Genomic DNA, 25,446 nt, shown 5'->3' on the forward strand with positions numbered 1-25,446 from the left:
TATACTATCATTATGCTGAAAGGTGCTATTGGATGCCATCAAATGAGTCTAAGTGTAGACCATGCCTCAAACATTAGATTGACTTAGTTGTGTTGCTCAGGGCTATGAAAAATTTTGCACTGAGTGTCATAGTTAGGTTGATCTAACCAAGACTGTAGATGGTAGATTGAAGGAAGAATTCTTCTGTTGACCTAGCTACCACCTCTCAGAGAGATGGATGAACTACATTGATGGAAAAACCTCTTCCATGGATGTAGGAAGCATTAGCTGCAGCACCATGGCTGTGTTGCTGTCATGGCTATAGTGTAGACACAGCCTGAACCAAAGACTATCAAAGAGTTGTTAAAAATCAATGTGTGTACCAGGAACTCTTGAAGGGTGTGTTTTTACAGTGAGACAATGTGTGTAGCTATTCTCATAGTAAAATTCTAGTGGAGACACGGCTCTACAGTTTTTACCACAATGAAACTAAGCAAGGTCAAATCCAAATGTGGGGTATAGTGTTGACCTCTGCTAGCTACACTGCAGTAAAAACTGCCTGTGCCTTGGCTCCACTAGGATTTTATGGGGAAATAGCTAGTAGGTGTCAGTTATCTCTATAAAAACCTACATTTTTTGGCTGTGAAGACATAGCTCCAGACTCTATGGAAGGAGCAACTCCATTAGAGGCAGTTACAAATAATGAAGGGACTGCCAAGGCACAGGGCAAGTCAGAGTGGAGCTGTATGGGCTGAGGGTTTTCCCTGACTGCAAACAGAGGGGCTGGGATATTGGTTTTGCAGCCTGTGTGCGCGCTACAGGCAAAAAGCCTGGAGAAGCAGTTGTGAGCAGGATCCTGAGAAGAAGCTGAGAGATAGCTTCTTGGACATTTAGCTTGCTGGTGTGGCAGAAATGAAGATTTCTGAGCAAGAAAACTGCCTCCTATTATTTATGTCTACCGTGTTCATGGAAATGGGACTTTGATGTAATCTTATTTACAAAAATGAACACAAAGACCGTAACCTAGCTCATATTGTTGATTTCCCCCCCCCAACAGAAACAGCCCTGCAACGCCCCAGGTATTAGCTGCTTGGGCCAAAGGACAACACTATATTACACATTTTTAGTGTAAAAAAAATATAATTTATAACTGAAGCTCATTCTTATATCTATCCTACAACAGTATAGACAAGAAAGGCTAGATTTTACATAATACAGTTTTACCTTTCCAAAATACCAGAAAACTAGTTTTGTGGGGATTTTTACTATGAGCCTGACTCTGTAAGCTCAACTCCTTCAACTCCCACTGCAGTCAATGCTTGCAAGATCAGATCATATGTAATTAAGCATCTTATGCTATCTGCAAACTGTACCTCTTAAAGTCAAAATTTACTTCCGTTTTCCTAATTTAGCTCCCTAACTTTCCCCTTTTTTTCTCTCTCTCTCTCTCTCTCTCACACACACACGTGTCCCAAATCCCTTTTTTCCTGTCTTTGTTATTACATTGACTTACCCTCGCTATTGGAACTAAACACATATCACACTAGAAAATCCACAAGGGGAGGAGGTAATACAATTAAGTTTTGGCCCTGATCTCAGATATCCATAGCAGCAACTTGTAAAAGTGTCTGTTGCATGAACACAGTAGTTAATTTTGCAAGTTACATGGCAATGCATGACCCTTTGTCTCTGAGGCTAAGATCAAATTCTTAGGCAGCAGTAACAACAAAATAATGTAAATCCTTCAGATAGCAATTTCCCTCAGTATAGGAAAGAACACAGCTGCATATCCTGAGTGCAGGGATTGGCCAGAAAGCAAGGCTGAAACAACTGTGATGAACTAAATAATTCCCATGGTCAGCACACTGTAAGAGGCACATGCTCTAAGGCAGGGGTTTTCAACCTTTTTCTTTCTGAGGCCCCCCCAACATGCTGTAAAAACTGCAGGGCCCACCTGTGCCACAACAACTGTTTTTCTGCATATAAAAGCCAGGGCCAGCGTTAGGGGGTAGCAAGCAGGGCAATTGCCCAGGGCCCAACACCATAGGGGTCCCTGTGAAGCTAAGTTGCTCAGGCTTCTGCTTCAGCCCCCTGAAACCTGCTTGCAGCCCCTGGTTGAGAACCACAGCTCTAAGGAATATGATTTAGAGGGCAGTAGGCCCAGATCCTCAAAGGTATTTAGGCTCTTAACTTCCATCAGATCCCTTAGGCTCCTAAATATCTTTAAGGATCTGGGCCTAGAAGTCAAAGCTTCTTCGTAAGGAATGTTACTATGAAGAAACAACTTTTTGATCCACTCACACTTTGGCTTTTTGGTTGTTTATTAGAAACCAGTATAAAGGAAGCTTAATTAATTCTTTATTTTTAGAGGAAAAACACACTTTAAAATGTTTCAAACAATGAAGCTTTTTTCATACTTCTTGGAAGACTCTTCCACAGACTAACCGATTTCCAAGTCCGGACATTTGTCTGATGTTCAGTCTAAATATCTCTTCTTATCTTCAGTTCATTACACCTGCAGCACCCTGAACAATCCGTGTCCTTCATTGGTATTTACACCTGTCAAATGCTATGGTCACCATGCAGAGGTGAATATAAGCTCCCAATTCAATGAGCAATGGGGCACCAACCACCTGCAGCAGCACTTTCCCTCTTGGCACCACAACCCTGATCCCAGCATCGTGCTGAAAGGAGGCCTGGGGGAGGAAGGGCTGCAGAGTGAGCCCTCACCGCGCTTACCCCACAGTGGCGGCTCCTGTCCTGCTGGGCTGGGCCTGGTGCTCCCCACTCCAGCCAAGCCCAGCCCGACTGGACAAGAGCCACTGCTGCAGGGTTTGCTCTCCAGCATCCCCTTCGGCCCGGGGCCCCCCTCCACACTGGATTTGGGGCTGTGGTGTAGATGGTACCACTGCGGGTGATCAGTGCACCCAGAGTTGGGCCCAGACCCATGGGGTGGGAGTCGCCACTGCAGGATTTCTGTGGGCGCCATTGCATGTTAGCATCCTAACAGAGCTAAAGCCGCCTGTTACCATGTCTATTGACTTCAGATCATTATTTAGCTGAGCTATACATATCATCTCATCCTTCCCCATAATCAAATCTTCCCCCTTGTCTTTTTTGTTACTTTTCTCTAAATTCTGTCCATTTTGTTTTTGACAAGAAGCCCAGATCTGAAATCTGTATTACACATGTAGTCTCAAGAATAACAGAGGGATTTACCTCTTTGCTGTGTGATGTGATGCCTCTATTTATTAAGTCCAAAATTACACAGCTGTTTGTGCACACTGTATTGCATTGCCTACTCAGACATTAGGCACTGTTAGGGCTACTTGATCTCTTGGGAGTTGATGCATGCAACTACCCACCAAGGCTCAACTCTCAGTAATTTGCAGTTCAAGGAGACAGTAATGATCTTTAATAACCTGAACAGTCTGGAATCCTATTAGCCGAGGACTGTCCCTCTCTCACCTCATCACCTTGGTCACTCTTGCAAATAGCCCTACAGTAGAAGTCTCCAGGAATAGCAGCAGTTTTTTCACTACTTTGGAATTCACTACCTTTAATGGGCTAACAAAATGAGAAGTGAAATTTAAGGCATAGCATAGGAATAATTTTTCTTTTGACTTTTTTTTTTTTTTTAATTTTAAACAGGAAAAAAAGGCAAAGCCCATTACATTTGACGGTGGCAAATTTATAACACCGGGAGTTACTTTCAAGGGAGAACTCCAAATTTAAACTCAGCGGGTTACTTGTCCAAATCAAGTTCCTAAAACACACAGGTGATACTTGTAACAGTGGGTGGTAGGGCCAAGGGAGAGCGGAGCTTAGACACCCCAGTGACCCATGGAGAACACAGGTAGCTAAGGCATCAGCTGTGGCAGAGGATAGGTAGTTATAGCTCCTCTGCCTCCAGCATGGGCCTCAGCCCCACTATAGGGCTAGCTGCATTCTCCAGGCTCAGCCCATCTCCTGCCCATATAAACCTGGCCCTCTGGACTAGGCAGCTGCTGCCCGGCTGAAAGGCTGCGCTACTCTAGCATCTTGCTACCCTCCCATCAGTGTCTTCTGCGCATGCGCGTCCCTTTCTGCTCGCTGCGCCAGGCGCATGCGCACTGCCAGCTCGGTGGCGGGAACACGGGAGCGCTTTTCCAACGCTTGTTCTCTTTAAAAACAAAACAAAAAAAAACCACGCATGCGCACCCTGCATCTCCTCCGGGTCGCCCGTACGGCTTGCGGCGCATGCGCGCTACCGCGCTGTCTGGCGTGGTGCACGGTGGGAAGGAGGCGGCTCTGTCCCGGCGGAGGGTGGCGGTGAATCCTCCCGGCCGCTCACAGCAGTGTAGAGCCGCTTCCCCCCCCCGCCCGGAGGGAGCGCGGATTTAAAGGGGCAGAGACCCCGGCACGGGGACCATGCCGAACTTCTGCGCGGCTCCCAACTGCACCCGCAAGAGCACCCAGTCCGACCTGGCCTTCTTCCGCTTCCCGCGGGACCCGGTCAGGTGAGACCCACGGGCAGCCCCGCTCCGGCCTGGCCGCGGCCCCCGCGTGCGGGCCTGGGCCGGGCCCGGCCGGGAGGAGACCCCGGGAGCGCCCAGCCTGGGCGGCCTCCCTCCCGTTCTGGGGCCGCTCCTCACCTGGGCGCGGGCCGGGCCCTCCCCGCCAGGGGGCTGTGTGGGGCGGGACGGGCTGGCGCCTTCCCCGCCCGCAGAGGCGACCCGCTCGCCTGAGGACTCAGGAGGCCTCGCGCGCTGCTCCCGCGGGGCGGGGCTCCAGGCCACCCTCCGCCGGCCTGTGGCTGGGGGGCGGCCGGGCGGCTGCGCAGACACGGCCCAGGGCCGTGGGGGCGGGGCGGGGCGGGGGTGTGTCGCTGGGTGAGTGACGGGCGCAGGGGTTGAGAGCGCGTGTCGGCAAGAGCCTGGCTGGGGGGGTGAGGCGGGCAGGGGGTGGGCTGGGCAGAGCCACGGGGCTGGGGGGGTGAGGCGGGCAGGGGGTGGGCTGGGCAGAGCCACGGGGCTGGGGGGGTGAGGCGGGCAGGGGGTGGGCTGGGCAGAGCCACGGGGCTGGGGGGGTGAGGCGGGCAGGGGGTGGGCTGGGCAGAGCCACGGGGCTGGGGGGGTGAGGCGGGCAGGGGGTGGGCTGGGCAGAGCCACGGGGCTGGGGGGGTGAGGCGGGCAGGGGGTGGGGTGGGCAGAGCCACGGGGCTGGGGGGGTGAGGCGGGCAGGGAGTGGGCTGGGCAGAGCCACGGGACTGGGGGGGTGAGGCGGGCAGGGGGTGGGCTGGGCAGAGCCAGGGATCTGGGAGGAGGGAGGGGGCGGGCATGAGAGTGAGACAGGAGGGGGGAGGTGACAGTCATGAGCTCCCATGTAAGAGCTCCGGTGTGAAAGAGGTAGACACCGGCTCATTTGTGAAACACAGATACAGGCTCCACAAAAGCATTTAAATTCATTTAACGCCCCAGTAGTGTATCTTGCTACCAGTGAGCTGTGCCCTTCAAAGGCCGATGTTCATTTTCTTTAGTCTAACAAGTAATGATGGCCAATATTTTCACGGATTCGGGTTGTCTCTCTTCTTGGTTGTTTGCTTGGGCCTTGTTTTCAGAGGAGTTGCAACTCTAGATGATTTCAGTGGGAATTATGGATGCTCAGCACTTCTGAAAATCGGTCCCAGACTGTCCCAAGCTGAGCACTTCATAACTCAAGTACTTGATGGCAATGGCTGCTTTTGAAAATGTGGTTGTAAGAGAGGTTGTCAAACTTGCCCAGTTGAATATGATGCCGTCTACTTAAACTAGGGTGGTCAAAATGCATTCCACTCGCTGTATACAGTCTGCAGAATTCTGTAATGCAGTCTGTGGCAAATCTACCCTTTACTATACTGGAAGAATTGGCTCCTTGAATCAACAGTCCTCTGCCTGCTGAGGGCGCACCATCTCTACAGTCTGCCTCTTGAATCGAGATGGAATAGTGCTTGCTGAGACCCATCATCTCTGTGGAGTACACTTTCCTACACAATTACGAAGTTGGCTGCAATTTCTGCAAAATGGAAGAGATTTGGTGCTGTCTGTTGAGTTGCACTGTTAATTTGCCAGGAGCCATTGTTGCAAGGTCTGGATGATGACCGGTTGAAAAAGCACATGTGCAATACAGATAGATAGATAGATATGTATCTTCCCCAAATTCTCTAAATCATACGCATTTTTTGACTGCTGGCTATTGAGTGGCAGTTTGATATAGATCAGGCCTGCACAACTCGTAAAGCGGCGAGGGCCATATTACTCCAAAGAAAATAGCCGAGGGCCGAAACCCCCCGGCCGTACTGAAACGTCCCGTCCCCCCCCCCGCGCGCCACCCAGCCCCGCCGAACCCCATCTCCCCCCCCCCCCAGCGCCGCCCAGCCCCCGTGTAAGCAAGCAGGACTCACCCCGGCGGCGCCTCCTGCTGGTCTTCTCGGGAATTAGCTCATCCAGCCGTTGGAGGGTCCGGGGGCATTAGCTGCCTTCCCCGCGGAGCCTCTGGCCCCCCGGCCCGCTGGAGCGCAGCCGAGCGGGAGAGGTGCGGGGCTCCCCGGCAGCGGCGGGGAAGTTTATCGGTTTGGGGGACCCTGACCGGCTCCTCGCCCCTGTACGCCGGCCGCCCCGCCTGGGACAAGTCTCGCCCCGGCAGCCCCTCTCCGCCGCGTGTCTCTGATGGGTGGCCCACACCCCCGGGCCGCGCCGCCCACCCGGGCCCTGCCCGCTCCGCGCTGCCCCCGGACGCACCGTGCTGCCCCGTGGGCTGCAGGGCTGGAGCAGCCGCCGCGCTGCACTGCAGCGCTCCCGGCCCCGGCCGGCCATGGCCCGTGTGCCCAGGCTGCTGCACAGGGGCATCTCCTCCCCAGGCCCGGCTCGGGATCCAATGGGGCAGTGAGGGGGCGGGGCGGGGCTGGGGGCAGGGATTTGGGGAGAGATCCAATGGGGGAAGGAGGAGGCGGAGTGGGGCGGGGGGGGGTGAGAGCCCCTCCGGGCTCCGCCTGTGCGCCGGAGCAGAGGGCAAAATTGTTTGTTTGTCCAGTGTCCCGACCGAACATCGTTCAGGACGCGGGACAAACAAGCAAATATCAGGACAGTCCCGATAAAATCGGGACGTCTGGTCATCCTAGCGCCGCGTCCAGGAGCAGCCCTGGACAGCGCTGCAGCGGCGCTGCTCCAGAGAGGCCTGAGCTCCTCCCGCTCAGAGCCGTGTGGTAAGAGGGCGGGGCTGCGAGCTGCAGCCGAGCAGCGGGAGCTCACGTCCCGCTGGAGCCAGGCCGCTGCAGCGCTGTCCAGGGCCGCTCCTGGACGCGGCGCGCTGAGGCTCTGGGAGACGGGGGAGGCGGGGGTTAGCAGCATGGTAAGGCTCTCTGAGCTGGGCATCCCCCCCCAGCCCTGACCCCCAGCTCCGAGCACAGCCCCTGTGAGCTGAGCAGCCCCCGACCCCATCCCCCAGCAGCCCTGACCCCCAGCTCCGAGCACAGCCCCTCTGAGCCGGACACCCCCTGACCCCAGCCCCCCCCCAGCCCTGACCCCTAGCTCCGAGCCCAGCCCCTCTGAGCTAAGCACCCCCCGATCCCATCCCCCAGCAGCCCTGACCCCCAGCTCCGAGCACAGCCCCTCTGAGCCGGACACCCCCTGAACCCAGCCCCCCCCGGCCCTGACCCCTAGCTCCGAGCCCAGCCCCTCTGAGCTAAGCACCCCCCGACCCCATCCCCCAGCAGCCCTGACCCCCAGCTCCGAGCACAGCCCCTCTGAGCCAGACACCCCCCCCGACCCCATCCCCCCGCAGCCCTGACCCCTAGCTCTGAGCCCAGCCCCTCTGAGCTGGACATCCCCCTGACCCGGACATCCCCCGGACATCCCCCTGACCCCAGCCCCCGTGAGCTGCGGCTAGAGCCCAGGCCGGATGCCTCCCCCCTCGCTCGGACTTACCAGGTCTGCCTCGTGCCCAGCCAGCGCTTCCCGCCTCAGCAGCCCCGGAAGTGACGCTGGACGCCAGGCAGGAGGCGCGGGAGATGGCGACGCGTGTGCGGGGGGGGGGGGGGGGCGACCTCACAGCCCGCGGTGGGGGGCAGTTTCCGAGTTCACCCCCTGCCCGGGGGGCCGACCTCACAGCCCCGCGCGCCGCGCTCTGACTGCCCTGACAGTCAGAAGCGCGGCTGCCGGGTTCGCCCCCTGCCGGCGGGGGGGGAGGGGGGGCCACCTCAGCCCCGCGCGCCGCGCTCTGACTGCCCTGACAGTCAGAAGCGCGGGGCAGGGGGCGAACCCGGCAGCCGCGCTTCTGACTGTCAGGGCAGTCAGAGCGCGGCGCGCGGGGCTGAGGTCACACCCCCCCCCCCCGCGCGCCGCGCTCTGACTACCCTGACAGTCAGAAGCGCGGCTGCCGGGTTCGCCCCCTGCCGGCGGGGGGGGGGGGGGGGCGACCTCAGCCCCGCGCGCCGCGCTCTGACTGCCCTGACAGTCAGAAGCGCGGGGCAGGGGGCGAACCCGGCAGCCGCGCTTCTGACTGTCAGGGCAGTCAGAGCGCGGCGCGCGGGGCTGTGAGGTCGGGCCCCCCGGGCAGGGGGTGAACCCGGAAACCGCCCCCCACCGCTTGCCCGCGGGCCGCACAGTGGGCCCATGGCCCGCGGGCCGCGTGTTGTGCAGGCCTGATATAGATACTCTCTGTGTTGGCAGTATAGACGTTTTTGAAAAACATACAGTTTATCGTGGATAGTATGCCTGTTAGAAAGTAGAATATATTAATGTGTTTGAATATATTTCAAATTAACAACACTACCCTTTGCAAAAACAACGAGGAGTCCTTGTGGGACCTTAGAGATTAACAGATTTATTTGGGCATAATCTTTCGTGGGCTAGAACCCACTTCATCAGATGCATGGAGTGTAAAAGGCAGTAGCAGGTGTATATATACATAGTACAAGAAAAGATTACCATGTATATATAACTGCTACTGCATTTTCCACTCCATGCATCTGATGAAGTGAATTCTAGCCCACGAAAGCTTATGCCCAAATAAATTTGTTAGTCTCTAAGGTGCCACAAGGACTCCTCGTTGTTTTTGCTGATACAGACCAACACGGCTACAACTCTGAAACTACCCTTTGCAGTTTTTCATTCCACGTGAAAGTTATCAGTTGTTTGAAGACCCTTAGAAAAATACAGGTCTGTCGCATCTTACGCGCATTTAACATGCGCGATTTCAGCTTTACGCGGTCGGCAAAAACAAAACAAAAAAAAGAAAAGAGAAAAATAACAATTTTAATACTGTACCTGTAGGGCGGGCAATTCCGCCCGCCATTACACTCAATGTAATTTTGACTATACGCGATTTTCGCTTTACGCGCTGACTGCGGAACTTAACCCCAGCGTAAGATGCGACAGACCTGTAAACAATATTGTATCTCAACTGTAATGTGTCACAATACCTGCTCCTGAAAGCAGACACTTGTATAAAATTTAAATGCATTAGTTTGCTTTTAAGTTGAATGCGTTGTTATGTATATCTTGGTTGCTGCACTTACAGCCTTTTTGTACTCCGGTGTAGTGTAATCATTATACATATGAACGTAACTGCATGTATTTTTGCACATTCTGTCTTTAGTGCCATAAACTCACTACTAACTACATTTTATTGCAAATCTGTTTATTCTAAAATAGCTGATCTTCATGATTTATGCCTGTTCATCTTGGGTTGTTGTACTGTGCCTAGCCTGGGCATGAACAGTTTTTGGTAAATTTTCCATGCCTTCAGTCTCTTAATCTTTATTAGCATAAATATTTAAGAATGAGGACAGCTGTCCTCCCATTGTGCACAATTATAAGAAAAGGGGCTAAATATTATAGTGATGGGGGGTGGGGCGGGGCAGGAAAGCATTTCCTTAGAGAACTGTGATCTTTGGAAACAAATGTAGTAATATAGGCCCCAAATCTGCAAAAACTCAGGCATGTGCTTAACTTGACACACTGTGTATAATCCCACTGAGGTCAAGAAGACTACTTGCTTTGTGTAAAATTAAGCAAATATATAAGTTTTTTGCATCATCAGGATTATAATTATTTGCACTGAGTCTTGATAGTTTAACTGAAAAGTGGTAGGAAGAGGCTGGAAAAGAATTTTAATCTAATACATTAAAATGACATGGAGTTACTTTACCATATTTTTAATGGAGTGTCTATAATTATTCCCTTCATAAGAATATTTGTTTCGTGCTTAAAATTTTCCTCTTATCTTCCACTCAATACTTTAGCACTTATGAAAAGTGTACAACAGTTATGTGACCCACTCAGAAAACTGGGAGGTAGATAGCATGCCATGCAAGTATTACACAGAGGTAGCTCTCAACAGTTTTTATTTTTTCTGAAACCTATACAGTTCTGCTTTGGTCACATTTTTCATTTTAATTATATTTAACATTTATATAGTGCTTCCAAGTCATGAAATCATAGAAATGTAGGGATGGAAGGGACCTAGAGAGGTCATCTATAGCCCTCTTCCTGAGGCAGGACCAAGTATACCCAGACCGTTCCTTCCTTGGAAGTCCTTTTTATAATTATCAAGTAATTAGAATAAATTCATTTTGTTTTATCACTCTCTCTTTTATTGCTAAAGCAACTTTGTTCAGAGGTTCCCAGATTGAAAACCACTGCTCTAAAGACCAAACTTTTTGGGGGGAGACCCAGTTGAAGAAAATTGTTGATGCTTGCGACCCAACGGAGCTGGGGATGAGGGGTGTGGGAGGGACAGAGGGTTGGGGAGTGGGGTGAGGGCTGTGGGGTGGGGCTGGGAATGAGGGGTTCAGGGTGTGGGAGGGAGCTCTGGGTTGGGGCAGCCATTTGAGGTGCGGGAGGGAGTCAGGATTCTGGGCTGGGAGTACAGGGTCTGGGGTGAGGCTGGGGATGAGGGGTTTGGGGTCAAGGAAAAGGTTCTGGGTTTGGGGGGCTCAGAGCCAGGGATTGGGGCACCTACTTACCTTCAGCGGCTCCCAGTCAGTGGCGCAGCTGGGGTTCAGAGGCAGGCCCTGGAAGTGGCCAGCAGCAGGTCTGACTATGAGGCAGAGGCATGTGACTCTTGCCCGCAGGCACCGCCCTCACCAGCTCCCATTGGCCGGTGCTCAGGGTGGGGGCAGTGTACGGAGTCCTGTGGCCCCTCCCGCCTAGGAGCTGGACTTGCTGCTGGCCACTTCCAGGGTGCAGCACAGTGTCGGAACAGGTAGGCACTAGCCTGCCTTAGCTTTTAACGTCCCGGTTGGCAATGCTGACCAGAGCCGCTAGGGTCCCTGGGTGCTGAGGAAGGCAACCCAGTGTCTTACATGCTGTGACCCAGTACTGGGTCGCAACCCAAACTTTGAAAAACACTGCTTTAGAGCACTTATTGACCTCTGGCAGGGTGGTTAAAAATCAATGATTTTTTTTTTTTTTTTAAAGAAAAAGATTTTTTTGATTATTTAAATTTATAATTTATTCCTTTAAACCTGTTCAAAATGAAATTTGAATTTAATACAAAATATGTTAAGGCCTAGACTTGTATTCTCTCAAAACATTTAAATAAAAATAAATCGGTTGAATCCATGAACCTCTATCCAAAAACTTTGAGTTAACAGGTGCTTTTCTATATAAAGAAAGAACGGGGGAAAAACATTTAACTTTTGAGGTTGAGCTTTATAAATGCATTCTATTAAGGGCTTGTTTTGTTTTAATAAAAATCTGATATGCTATTTTGTGTTTATTTAAATTTCAGTTACCATCCTAATGCAGCTTGACACAAATTATGAGTAATGCTACGAGTTTGTCATGGATTTCGTGCCCTCTGTGACTTCTGCGCAAAACGATTGTCTGCCGTTGCTTTCACGGAGGGAGGGGTGACTGACGACATGTACCCCAAACCACCTGTGACAATGTTTTTCCCCATCATGCATTGGGGGCTTAACCCAGAATTCCAATGGGCAACGGAGACTGCAGGAACTGTGGGATAGCTACCCACAGTGCACCGCTTTGTAATCGATGCTAGCCGCGGTAGTGAGGATGCACTCCACCGACTTAATATGCTTAGTTGGGACATACGCAATTTGACTGTATAAAATCGATTTCTAAAAATCGACTTCTATAAAATCGACCTAATTTCATAGTGTAGACATCCCCTTAGTTACTGATTGCTTTCTTTTGAACTTGAAAGAAAGTTTTGCATTTTCTGGCATTACCAAAAATGTTTGGTTTTGCTATGTTTCCACTGTGGTATATAAATGAGCTACTTACTGAAAGTATCAGTATAAAATTTCTCCATTCTTCTAAAATAAGCATTTTTTTTAATTAATTGGTGTTTGGAAGATACACTGTCACAGGTCTGTTGTGTAGTTACTGGGTGTTGAGTTCTAGGCTCCTGCTGCTGTATTTTTCCTGCTTTGGTCCCTCAGAGTTAGCCTGTATCATTCTTCTGACTGAATACAGGACTGGAACAGGATACATTATTGCTGAAGTGAAAGTAGGCAGTGACTGCAGGATCTGCCAGTCTGCCAATTCTGCTTCTCTTCGCCCCCATACCTCCTGCAAGTCAGTTTATTAAAAGTAGTGTATAACCCCATAGATTGCACATAACATTCCTTTCACATTCTTTACACCTTCCACTGGTATGTCACCAGTCTGTTGCACCTACAGCATGTATGAAACTTGAAACTGCTACAGACGTTGTGGTCCAAAAAGAGTGCAAGCCTAGTTGTCTTTCTCATTCAGCCTAATAAACCTAAGTCTTTTGGGCTCAGTGACTGAAACTTCACATTTCACGTGAACCAAACAGCCAAACTTTTGGGACTCTCATTCTGTAGTTTATAAAGTAGAGTGAGGGTGGAAGGATGAATTGATTGAATCTGGGAGGGTCCTGAGGATAAGAGAAGTCAGCAGAAATAAGGTTATTTTTCATTGCACTTTGAACTAGCGATCCTTAGCTTGTGCAGTATGCCATTTTCTTTATTAGTTATCTTCATTTATTTGCAACATGTTTGTTAATATTTTCCCCTCCTTTCCCCCAATTTTGCAAAAAGTACACTTTTCTTAACAAGGACTCTGTATTTACTTTTTGAAATTGTCAATTGTAAGTGCAAAACAAGGATCTGAGGGGATTTCGTTTTGTTTTTAAAGTGGACTGAAGATTTTTTTTTTTTTTTAATAGCTGAATGGATTTCAGTAGTGAATAGACTGAGGTAGGATGTAATGAATTTTAGTAAAATGGTACACCTCTACCTTGATATAACGCTGTCCTTGGGAGCCAAAAAATCTTACCGCATTATAGGTGAAACCACATTACATTGAACTTGCTTTGATCCACCGGAGTGCGCAGCCCTGGCCCCCCGGAGCACTGCTTTGCCGCGTTATATTCAAATTCGTGTTATATTGGGTCGCGTTATATCGAAGTAGAGGTGTATATGTTTTTGTTTGTAAATCTCTCCACACCTTTCCTATAACTTTTTGGAGAAGGGAATGTGTCTTCTATGTTTGTAGGAGGGGCAGTCCCATGACCACTGGGAGCCCTACCAGAATACAAACAATATCTTTTAAAAAGAGCTCTAGACTAAGTGTGAAAAATTTGAGCTCCGCTTAGAACTTTTGGGGAGTGGCTAGAAGTTGGATCAGTTGAAGTAAAATTGTCACTGAAAATGGGAGTTATAATGAGAGTTCCTTCTGAGTTACTGCTATAGTGTCCATCATAATGCTGTAATTCTATATAGTCATCTGTGGTCCTCTTTGACTTTGTTTAGGTTGGGGCATATGTCAAGGGGGAGCTGGTGGATATAGAACAGCTAATTATATGATTATGATAGTGACCCAGTCATTACTCTTGTATGGGAGTTGTGTAGGTTTTCAGGCATCATATTGTATCTCAAAGACTGAAGATAAGAATGGCCATACTGGGTCAGACCAGTGGTCCATTTAGCCCAGTATCCTGTCTTCCGATAGTGGCCAATGCCAGGTGCTTCAGAGGGAATGAACAGGTAATCATCAAGTGATCCATTCCCAGCTTCTGGCAAACAGAGGCCAGGTAACTTCAGAGCAGGGGTGGCTAACCTGAGCCTGAGCAGGAGCCAGAATTTACCAGTGTACATTGCCAAAGAGCCACAGTAATACATTTGCAGCCTGCCATCACCTCCCCTTCCCGCCCCCAGCACCTCCCACCCGCCAGCAGCCCCGCCGATCAGCACCTCGCCTCCCTCCCCGCGCCTCCTGCCCACTATGATCAGCTGTTTCATGGCATGCAGGAGGCTGGGGGCGGGGGGGGAAAGGGGGAAGAACTAGGACCTGACAGACTCGGGGAAGGGGCAGGGGCCTTGGGGAAGGGGTGGAATGGGGGTAGGGCCTGGGGCAGAGCCAGGGGTTGAGCAGTGAGTGCCCTCCGGCACATTGGAAAGTTGGCACCTATAGCCCAGCCCCGGAGTTGGCGCCTATACAAGGAGCCACATATTAACTTCCTAAGAGCCACAGGTTGGCCACCCCTGCTTCAGAGCATGGTTTTGCATGCCTGACTAAACTGGCTAATAGCCACTGATGGACCTATCCTCCAGGAACTTACTTAGTTCTTTTTTGAACCCTGTTATAGTCTTAACCTATACAGCATACTCTGGCAAAGAGTTCCACAGGTTGGCTGTGCGTTGTGTGAAAAAATACTTCCTTTTGTTTGTTTTAAACACGGTGCCTATTAATTTCATTTGGTGACCCTTAGTTCTTGTGTTACGAGAAGGAGTAAATAACACTTCCTTATTTACTTTCTCCCCACCAGTCATGATTTTATAGACCTCTATCATCTCCACCCTTAGTCGTCTTTTTTCCAAGCCGAAAAGTCCCAGTCTTCTTAATCTCTCCTGATATGAAAGCTGTTCCATACCCCTAATAATGTTTGTTGCCCTTCTCTGTACTTTTTCCAGTACATCTTTTTTGAGATGGGGTGACCAAATCTGCACGCAGTATTCAAGATGTGGGCGTACCATGGATTTATATAGAGCAGTAGTTCTCAACCAGGAGTCTGGTGCCCCCTAGGGGGCCTCAAGCGGGTTTCAGGAGGGCCTCCAAGCAGGGCCAGCATTAGACTTGCTTGGGCCCAGGGCAGAAAGCTGAAGTCCCTTTGCATGGGGCTGAAGCTCAGGTCCCTGAGCCCCCCACCTCTTCAGGTTGAAGTGGAAGCCTGAGCAATGTAGCTTCATGGGGGCCCCTGTGGCGTGGGGCTCCAGGCAATTGCCTGGCTTGCTACCCCCTACTGCCGCCCTGGCTTTTATATGCAGAAAACCAGTTGTTGGGGCACAGGTGGGCCATGGAGTTTTTATGGCATGTTGTGGTAAACTCAGAAAGCAAAACGTTGAGAACCCCTGATATAGAGGCAATACGATAGTTGCTGTCGTCTTATCTGTCCCTTTCCTAATGATTCCCAACATTCTGTTAGATTTTTGACTGCTGCTGCACATTGAGTGCATGTTTTCAGAGAACTATCCACAATGACTTCAAGATCTCTTTCTTGAGTGGTAACAGCTAATTTAGACGCCATCATTTTCTATGTATAGTTGGGATTATTTTTTCCAACGTGCATTACTTGGCATTTATTAACATTGAATTTAATTTGCCATTTTGTTGTCCAGTCACCCAGTTTTGTGAGATCCCTTTGTACCTTCGCCATCTGCTTTGGACTTAATGATGTTGAGTAGTTTTGCCACCTCACTGTTTACCCTTTTTCCAGTTCACTTATGAATATGTTGAACAGTACTGATCCCAGTACAGACCCCTGGGGGACACCACTATTTACCTCTCTCCATTCTGAAAACTGACCATTTATTCCTATCCTTTGTTTCCTATATTTTAAGCAGTTACTGATCCATGAGCAGACCTTCCCTCTTATCCCATGACATCTTATTTTGCTGAAGAGCCTTTGGTGAGGGACCTTGTCAACGGCCTTCTGAAAATCTAAGTACACTATATCCACTGGATCACCCGTGTCCACATGCTTGTTGACCCCCTCAAAGAATTCTAGTAGATTGACGAGGCATGGTTTCCCTTTACAAAAACCATGTTGACTCTTCCCCAACAAATTATGTTCATCTATACGCCTGACAATTCTGTTCTTTACTATAGTTTCAACCAATTTGCCTGGTAGTGATAATTGGCTTCTGTGGTGTCATGTAGTGAAGACTTCATAATACCAATTAGCATATATCTACAGATAATACTCCTTCCAGAGAATTCTATTTGTTGGTAGAGTCAATTTTTTGGAAAATAATAAGATATTATAATAGCTGCCAGAAACTTACAGATTAATGACATTTTTCTGAGGGACATGCACAAATGAAATAGCAGATCAGCTTCATTATAGTAATTTTGCATCAGTCTTGTGCATGTGCTGGCTCAAAATGTCCTTGGCAAAGACTTGATTAAATATATCCATTGGATAAATGGAAAGCCAACTAATAAGTTTATATCATTTGCTCCTTAACATGTCTTATGCACAAGAGAAAATACTGTCTTCCAGATTTAAAAGGGGTCTTATTAAGAGCAAGAGTTCTTTCAAGCCCTATGATCTGTGACACAAAAGTAAGCAAGGTTCTTGAGATGGCACAAAACCAAACGTTTTATAATATATATAGTGTATGTCTATTGAAGATTTATTTCAAACTGAGATGATTCTCTGGATTGCCTGTCTTCTACTTGACATTTTTTTACTTTAGTGTTCAAAGATCCATTGTAAATTATAGCTTTGCCCTTGGAAATCACCAACAAGAAAAATACTCAAAATTGTATTTTGTGTCAAAAAATCTACTCTTTTAAAACTTGTCAGATTTATTAAGGGAGGAGGGAAATGGTTTTTCTTCAGGAATAAAATGTTAGCATGTCTTCACTCACGAACAACTGCACAACAAACCATTGTGCTTCTGAGGTGTAGTTAGAAAAATGTTGCTTAGAGGAAAAGTTTGAAATATTTAAGCATCTGAGGTTGCGTTAAACTGAGTAAAAAGAGAAAAGCAAAATTTTTAAACGGTTCAAACAGGAACATGTTTGGGTGTCGTCCCCCCCGCCCCTTTTTCCTTGTAATTTGACTATAAGCTCCCAACCCCCCACCTGAAAATGAATAAAAAGGCTTATTTCAAACATTAATGTAAAAAAATGTTGTTTATGGTGACTGTCTTAGAAATTATAGGGGGCTTTTTTGTTTAAACTTAAACTATTAAAGTAACTAAAGTTTGTGTTTTACATGCAGATGTCAGAGGTGGGTGGAGAACTGTCGAAGGGCAGATTTAGAAGATAAAACTCCAGATCAGCTGAACAAGCACTACAGATTATGTGCCAAACACTTTGAGACCTCTATGATATGTAGAAGCGTAAGTAAAGGCAACTAAACATCTATTTCACATTGTGTCCCCCCACCCCCCAATCTGATCCCTTGTTTAAACTAATCCTGATGAGGGAGAAGTGAAGGTAAATTTGCTCCAGGGCAGAAGCTGCTGTTCATAGTGAAACAGGATGTGCAAGCAGGTTGTGGAATTGGAAGGGGAGCCCATGGAAACAGGTGAAACTAACTGGGTACATATTAGAGAAGTGATGAGCTTGTGAAGCCCTGTTTGCAAACATGCTCTTCTGTGAATGTGTGAACTTTTTAAGGCGCTGATCATTTCGGTTCCCCTTTTCGGGTGCAAAAACACTTATTGTTTAGATATGAATTTTGACTTTAAGCCCCTTTATGGATATGAATGTTGTGCTGCTTTATGGCTCTCTCTTATGAAACCAACTGGTACTGTACAATATTTAGACTTTCATATCAACTCAGACACTGACATTGGTAACGTTCCTGGGAAAATGCTGATGTACACGGAACCCAACTGCAGTTCAGTTCAGCTGATGTACACGGAACCCAACTCCTTTGCACTCAAAGGAGAGTTGGCCATCAGGGATGGTCTAGACAGTATTTGGTCCTGCCATGCGTGCAGGGGACTGGTCTCGATGACCTCTCGAGGTCCCTTCCAGTCCTAGAATCTATGAATCTATGAATCTATGTGTAAAATGTACCTAAGTTCATTTTCCTGCTTAAAACATTAACCTTAGGATCAAGAAGTCTTTTTCTACTTTTTTTAAATAGAGATGTCTTATCAAAGAGAAATTTTTAAAGTGAAGATAACTGTTTCACTCCTATTTTTATGTAGTATCTTTAGCTAATGGAGTGACAACTTAACTGTTCCCATGACAGTGGGAATAGGATCGTGGGTTTTACAGCAAACTTAAATTTGTGGGCAGAATACTATTTCTTGATTTTTATGTGCATGACTCCTGTTTTAAATGGTCTTTCAACCACATAATGTTACTTAATATAAAAATATGCAGGGCAGCGTTTTAGCTCTGGGAGTCAAAGCAGCCAGCGTCCGAGAAAAAACTATTTTAGGGACTAATATGTAATCAAAATTGGAATTTCATGAAGTTTAGTTTGGCTTGAGATGATTTTTTTAAGCAATAATACATATTTGAGAATGATCAGCTGAATCCAGTTGCTAGCAGAATATAATCAGCTTTGCTGGCTTATGTTTTCGCTATATAGAATACCGTACTTAAAGAGCATCTGATGCCTTATGCAAAACTATGAAATATATTCTGTATAGGAAATGTGAGCATAAAGTTTTTCTTAGCAGAGACATTTGTATGAAAACACTATGTAGAAGGCTTCTGCTACTGCTTATTCTGCAATTAAAATAATAATTATCCATCTGATATTTTAAAGTAGTTATGTCACAAGTGGACACTCTGACTTGAGATGCAGGAGTAGATGAACTTTTACATGGAGAGAGAATATTTGTTTAATTGTCCCTAGTGAAAATAAGTAACGAAGAAGAAAACATGATAGAAGCAGAATTTCCTCTTCATAAAATGGTTTCTTAATGATGCATGGTGGGGTCTTTCTTTCAGAATAATTGCTTTTAAATGTGCAATAGTTAAAGTAAAAGCATTGTATTGGGGGAAGATGGTGTGATCTAAAGATAAAAAATAGATTTAAGAGACCTTTATATAATAAGTGGTGATTATGGGTGCCACTTTTTTGTTAAAATATTCCACTACAGCATCAAACAATCAAAGTGAAACTATCTGGAAACAGACCAGCCTAGCTTTAATGCCCACGTAAAGTTCAAAACGACAGACTTCCAAATATAAATGGTAAAATGTAAGCCTAAGCTTTGAAATTGTTATGTTTAATAATTTTTGTACTGAGACACAGAACGTTTTTAAAGGAAATTTCTGATCTAGACATCTTTCTCTTTACAGAGTCCTTACAGAACAGTTTTACGAGATAATGCTGTGCCAACTATATTTGACCTTACAAGTCACTTGAACAATCCACACAGCAGGCACAGAAAGAGAATAAAAGAGTTGGTATGTTTAAATTTAATCTTCTTGTACTAAGGCAGTAAAAGCAAGCAAGTGCAAATAGAATTTGTGTAGAGATGCCCAGATAACCGTAATACCTTGCACTTGTGTATCCTTCTGAGTGTCATTATGAAGAAAATATCATAGTAGGCATTATTGGAAAATTTAAATATTAAAATCTTAAACTAATATAACCTACTTATAGAATTAGGGAATATCTAAGGAAATGAAAATGATAAAACAAAGAAGTGTTGCTCAGAGCTGGTTTAGAAGAGACTTGATACAGATTATGGGTGCACTTCATAGATTTTCCACTGAAAATCTTGCTGTATGTGGATTTGCATGATCACCGTTTTACTGTCTAGCGTTTTGAACTAGGCAGAATTCCAGAGTTGGTTTGTTTTGTTTTTAGTTCATTGTTGGATGATAGTGACCACCTTTTTAAATGTTTGTAATCAGAAGTAAGCAGCTTCTGCTGAAATAGCAGATTGCCAGTGGCTCCATTGTATGTTTCACAGAGACCCTGTCTGCAGGTTTTGTATGGTCTAAATGTTTATGTGTGACGGAAATTAGGGGCTATAACATTTCATAATTATAGTGGCATTTGCAAAACATTACAGATTTCTAAAAACTTCTTTATAGTTTTGATAAGCCTACGTAATGATGATAAAATCCTAGCAATTAGAATTGAAAAAATTCTGCTAGTTTACTTAGTACATCTCCCTGCCAGAACAAAATTCTTCCATAAAATTAATTATCTAGTGCTTTCAAAATTAAAACTGTACAATGTTCTTAATGACAGGGCTCACTCCCACTTACTTTGGGGTACTGTTCCACTATGTGATAGATCAACACATCTTCAGATAGACTTGACATTATTGCTGTACCCTCACTGAGATATATCTGAAAACATTCAGATTCTTCTGAATGCATAGCACCTGTCTAATAAGTATTAGGACTCCAAAAACAGCTTTATTTAGAATTTTAATAGCTAGTCTTGAAGTTCTTCAGCAATTTGAGACCATATGCCAGACAGTATCATAACTTTTTTTTCTTCCCCAAGAGTGAAGATGAAATAAGAACATTGAAGCAGCAAAAGAGTAAGTGGCCAATAAATTTAAGTTTGAGTTTGTAGTGATGAATAGATTTTAGGTATAGCACTAGTTTAGGCAAATAAGGTAGTATGAAATATCATAAGCCGGTTTGTTTATAAGCCGACCCCCTTAAGATGGATAAGTAAAAATGGAAAATTTTTATAACCCGTTCATAAGGTGACCCTATAATTCAGGGGTCAGCAAACTTTGGCTCCCGGGCCATCAGGATAAGCCGCTGGTGGTCCGAGATGGTTTGTTTACCTCGAGCGTCCGCAGGCATGGAGGTAAACCTAAGTAAACAAAGTGTCCCGGCACGCCAGCTGCTTACCCTGACGGGCCGGGTCAGCAAGTGGTGGGGAAATTTTTTTGGGGGGAGAAGCTGGGAGTCAGGGGAGTAACCCCTGTGACCACCCCCCACATGACCCCACCCCTAGCCTGGGACCCCCACACTCTCCCCATCCCATCCCTTTCCACCTTATCTGGGGAGGGCCAGGGGAGGATGTCTCTGGCCTGGCTGAACCTGCTCCGGCAGGCTGGGCAGCGTGGCCGCAGCCTGCTCCAGCGGGCCAGACTGGGCGGCGTGGCCGCAGTATGTTCCAACGGGCTGGGCTGGGCGACACGGCCGCAGTGTGCTCCGGTGGGCTGGGCGGCGCAGCCACAGCCAGCCCCAGAGCTGCGGCTGCTGTGGAGGCTGGGGGGAGAGCAGCGTGGCCAGAAGTGGAGAGACTCTGGCCCCGCCTCTTCCCTTCTGTCTCTGCTGGCTGTGCTGCCTCTCTTTGCTCCCTCTGTTGGGGGGGGGGGCTGTGTCCCACCTCTCCCTCTCTAGACCCGTTCATAAGCCGACCCCCTTCTCTGGTGCTTCCCTTTTTTACCAAAACAATTCGGCTTATGAATGAGTATATACGGTACATTATTTTTAATTTGTACAGTAAGGTTAGGTAGAGCAATGCCCCTCTGCCACGTACATTGGCCAAACCGGACAGTCTCTACGCAAAAGAATTAATGGACACAAATCTGACATCAGGAGTCATAACATTCAAAAACCAGTGGGAGAACACTTTAACCTGTCTGGCCATTCAATGACAGACCTGCAGGTGGCAATTTTGCAACAAAAAAGCTTCAAAAACAGACTCCAACGAGAAACTGCTGAGCTTGAATTGACATGCAAATTAGATACAATCAACTTAGGCTTAAACAGAGACTGGGAATGGCTGAGCCATTACAAACATTGAATCTATCTCCCCATGTAAGTACTCTCACACTTCTTATCAAACTGTCTGTACTGGGCTATCTTGATTATCACTTCAAAAGTTTTTTTCCCTCTTACTTAATTGGCCTCTCAGAGTTGGTAAGACAACTCCCACCTTTTCATGCTCTCTGTATGTGTATATATATCTCCTCAATATATGTTCCATTCTATGCATCCGAAGAAGTGGGCTGTAGCCCACGAAAGCTTATGCTCAAATAAATTTGTTAGTCTCTAAGGTGCCACAAGTACTCCTGTTCTTTTTGCGGATACAGATTAACACGGCTGCTACTCTGAAACCACTTTAATTCTGTCCAATAATATTACAAATAGTGCCCCACACTGACACTGTTTAATTAAATTGTAAATACTATGGATTTTCCAGTCGGCAATTGTATAAATATAGTTGTAATGGGGGAAGTAAATGCAGCAAACTTTCTATATGAAGAAGTCTTAGGCTTGTGATGTCTTTTATTTTGTAGTTGATGAAGCCTTTGAACGGGAACAGGCAAATCAAGAGTTGAATGAGAGCAGTGCTCAGAACACTGTTTCAGAAGAAGGCGGAGAAGAGCAAGAAGAGGAAGTTGTTCCTTTAACGCTGGAAGAGAGGGAAAACAAAGATTACCTTAAATCTTTATTTGAAATTTTGATCCTCATGGGCAAACAAAATATTCCTTTGGACGGCCATAATGCTAATGAACTTCCAGAAGGTATCTTCACCCCAGATAATTTTCAAGCTTTGTTGGAATGCAGAATAAATGCTGGAGATGAGGTTCTGAGAAAACGGTTTGAGATGGCTGCAGTAAACCTGGAGTATTGTTCTAAAACGCAACAGAAACAGATGCTTGAGATCTGTGAGAGCTGTGTAAGAGAAGAGACGCTCAGGGAAGTAAGAGACTCCCACTTCTTTTCCATTGTCACTGATGAGGTAGTAGATATAGCAGGTGAGGAGCACTTACCAGTGTTGGTCAGGTTTGTTGATGAGTCCCACAATCTGAGAGAAGAATTTGTAGGGTTTTTGCCTTATGAGGCAGATGCTGAAATTTTAGCTGTTAAGTTCCATACAACTATTATTGAAAAATGGGGTCTAAACATGGAGTACTGTCGAGGTCAAGCCTATATTGTCTCCAGTGGATTTGCTTCAAAAATGAAAATTGTAGCTACAAGACTCTTGGAAAAGTATCCACAAGCTGTGTACACGCTCTGTTCCTCTTGTGCTCTAAATGTATGGTTGGCAAAATCAGTCCCTGTTGTTGGCGTTTCTATCGCTCTAGGGACGATAGAAGACGTTTGTTCGTTTTTTAATCAGTCACCACAGTTGTTAGTAGAACTGGACAACATAATCTCTGTTCTTTTTCAGAACAGTGAGGAAAAGAGTAATGAACTGAAAGAGATTTGCCATTCTCAGTGGACAGGTAGACATGATACTTTTGAGATTTTAGTGGACCTAATGCAAGCACTGGTACTGTGCTTGGATGGTATAAGCAGTGATGTGTCTGTCAGGTGGAGTAACTTCGTTGTTGGACGAGCATTTGTACTTTCAAGTGCATTAACAGATTTTGACTTCATCGTCACTGTTGTAGTTCTGAAAAACATTCTGTCTTTTACAAGAGCCTTTGGAAAAAATCTCCAAGGCCAAACATCAGATGTGTTCTTTGCAGCCAGCAGCTTAACAGCAGTGTTGCATTCGCTGAATGAAGTGATGGAGAATATTGAAGTTTATCATGAATTTTGGTTTGAAGAAGCAACAAATTTGGCCACAAAGCTAGATGTACAAATTAAACTCCCTGGAAAATTTCGCAGGGCACAGCAAGGTAGTTTGGACTCTGATGTAACATCAGAAAATTACTACAAAGAAGCACTTAGTGTTCCAACTGTAGAGCACATTATTCAGGAATTAAAAGATATATTCTCAGAACAACACCTAAGAGCTCTTAAATGTTTATCTTTAGTGCCCTCAGTCATGGGACAACTAAAATTTAATACGTCTGAGGAACATCATGCTGATATGTACAAAAATGACCTACCTAATCCAGATACACTCTGTGCAGAACTTCATTGTTGGAGAATCAAATGGAAGCATAGAGGAAAAGATATTGAGCTTCCAGCTACCATTTATGAAGCACTTCATTTGCCTGACATAAAGTTTTTCCCTAATGTGTATGCATTGCTTAAAGTTCTGTGCATCCTTCCAGTGATGAAAGTGGAGAATGAGAAATATGAAGTAGGACGAAAGCGCTTGAAGGCGTACCTGAAAAACACCTTGACAGAACAGAGGTCAAGCAATTTAGCTTTGCTTAATATAAACTTTGATATAAAACATGACTTGGATTTAATGGTGGACACCTACATCAAACTCTATCCAGACAAAGTAGAATTTCAAGAAGACTTTCTTCCCTCAAACAATTCAGAAGTAACTGAAGATGCTTAGAAAAAAATCTTTAATCAGTTTGTTGAAACAGTTTTTCTATTCAGACTTTAACATCAAGAGGAAAACTATAAAATGTATGTAATCTACTTAATCATTACAATTGTATTTCCATTTTAGACCTCAGATTGAAGAAGCAGTGGCCAGTAACACAAGTTCTGTTCTGTTGATCCACATTAAATTACTATTATGTGAACAAAAACACCTTTGAAAATAAACAAGTGTGCTTCACAAAGACAGTTCTCAAACGCTTCATCTGATTGGCATGACTAGGTGCTCATTTTTGTTGTGTCATTTTGGAAAAGTAATTTATGATCACTGTGGATCCTATGGAGTTGTTTCATACTTATGCATAAAAAAATGCAGGAAAACAAGGTAGAATGAAATCCATTGCTTACCAGTTACTACTAGGATTTTTGGTTTATTTGGAAACTGTTTAAAAAATATGGAAATGGTATATTTGAATAACTTAGTGGAGAGTGAATTCTTCTATCACAGTCATCACACTGTGGACTGTGTTCTCCACATCAAGTGAATATCAGTGAGTGTGAAGGTACGTTAAGGTTTCAGTGGAAGAGCTAGCCTTTCTCAATCACCTGATTGTATTGTTTACATTCCTTTGTGTGAGCCGCACAACTATTTTTTCTTTTTACGCTTTTAACAGGTATGAATTGAATATTAAATCTAAAACCCTGAAAGATACTGACTGTAAAATTTATTCCATAAGCATCTAAAATTATTTGTTTTTGTCTTTACTGTTACACAAAAGTGTATCTATTGCCTCCCATCTTTATTTGTAAACATACCCTGGAAAAATTAGAAATAAGTTTGTTGTTTGTCCAGAAGTGACTTGGAAAATATTGCTGTTATTTTTGGCACAAAGTAAACAATTTTGTATAGTTTTATTTCAATCTAAAATAAAATGTGAATTTGCTTTTTTTTTTTTTTTTTTTTTTTTATAGTAGTACTGATATTTATTAGTAAAGCAATGCTTCCTGAGGGGAGAGAGTGTTTTTTATGAAGTGATTTTTGGCTTATATTGTTCATACAGTTCCATCCAGTGGCATTACATTAAAATGTTAGATGGGAGTAAATTTCAATTTCTCGTTAGTTTGGGAATGATACATGTAATATCACCTTTCATGTATATGGTACACTTATATTGTGTAAGAGTTTTTAAAAATTTCTTGTAGCATAGCTTTAAATATAACATTCTTCAAGATAAAAATACTTTATTTGAATGGGACGTAGTCATTAAAAAATTTATTAAAATGTAACTTTAGTTACTACACCTGAGTTCCCCTGGCCAGT

The 25,446-nt window shown here is 45.7% G+C and overlaps 1 protein-coding gene across 1 annotated transcript; it reads left to right on the plus strand.

Moving 5' to 3' along the window:
• Positions 1–4,343: 4,343 nt before the first annotated feature.
• THAP12 (THAP domain containing 12) lies at positions 4,344–25,068 on the plus strand. Its single transcript, XM_065415557.1, has 5 exons — positions 4,344–4,478; positions 17,218–17,338; positions 19,266–19,373; positions 20,431–20,467; positions 22,190–25,068. The coding sequence occupies exons 1-5, from the start codon at positions 4,390–4,392 to the stop codon at positions 24,136–24,138; spliced, it is 2,304 nt and encodes a 767-aa protein (XP_065271629.1). The 5' UTR covers positions 4,344–4,389; the 3' UTR covers positions 24,139–25,068.
• The last annotated feature ends 378 nt before the right edge of the window (positions 25,069–25,446 follow it).

Source organism: Emys orbicularis, chromosome 1 (assembly GCF_028017835.1).
Source record: "Emys orbicularis isolate rEmyOrb1 chromosome 1, rEmyOrb1.hap1, whole genome shotgun sequence".
Taxonomy (NCBI): domain Eukaryota; kingdom Metazoa; phylum Chordata; order Testudines; family Emydidae; genus Emys; species Emys orbicularis.

What these genes read in the sequence shown, in the direction of transcription:
- THAP12 (XM_065415557.1), top strand. Translation starts at nt 4,390, where the DNA reads ATGCCGAACTTCTGCGCGGCTCCCAACTGCACCCGCAAGAGCACCCAG. An exon ending in CCTCTATGATATGTAGAAGC is followed by an intron (nt 17,339 to 19,265) that starts GTAAGTAAAGGC and finishes TTCTCTTTACAG; the next exon opens with AGTCCTTACAGAACAGTTTT. An exon ending in GAAAGAGAATAAAAGAGTTG is followed by an intron (nt 19,374 to 20,430) that starts GTATGTTTAAAT and finishes TTCTTCCCCAAG; the next exon opens with AGTGAAGATGAAATAAGAAC.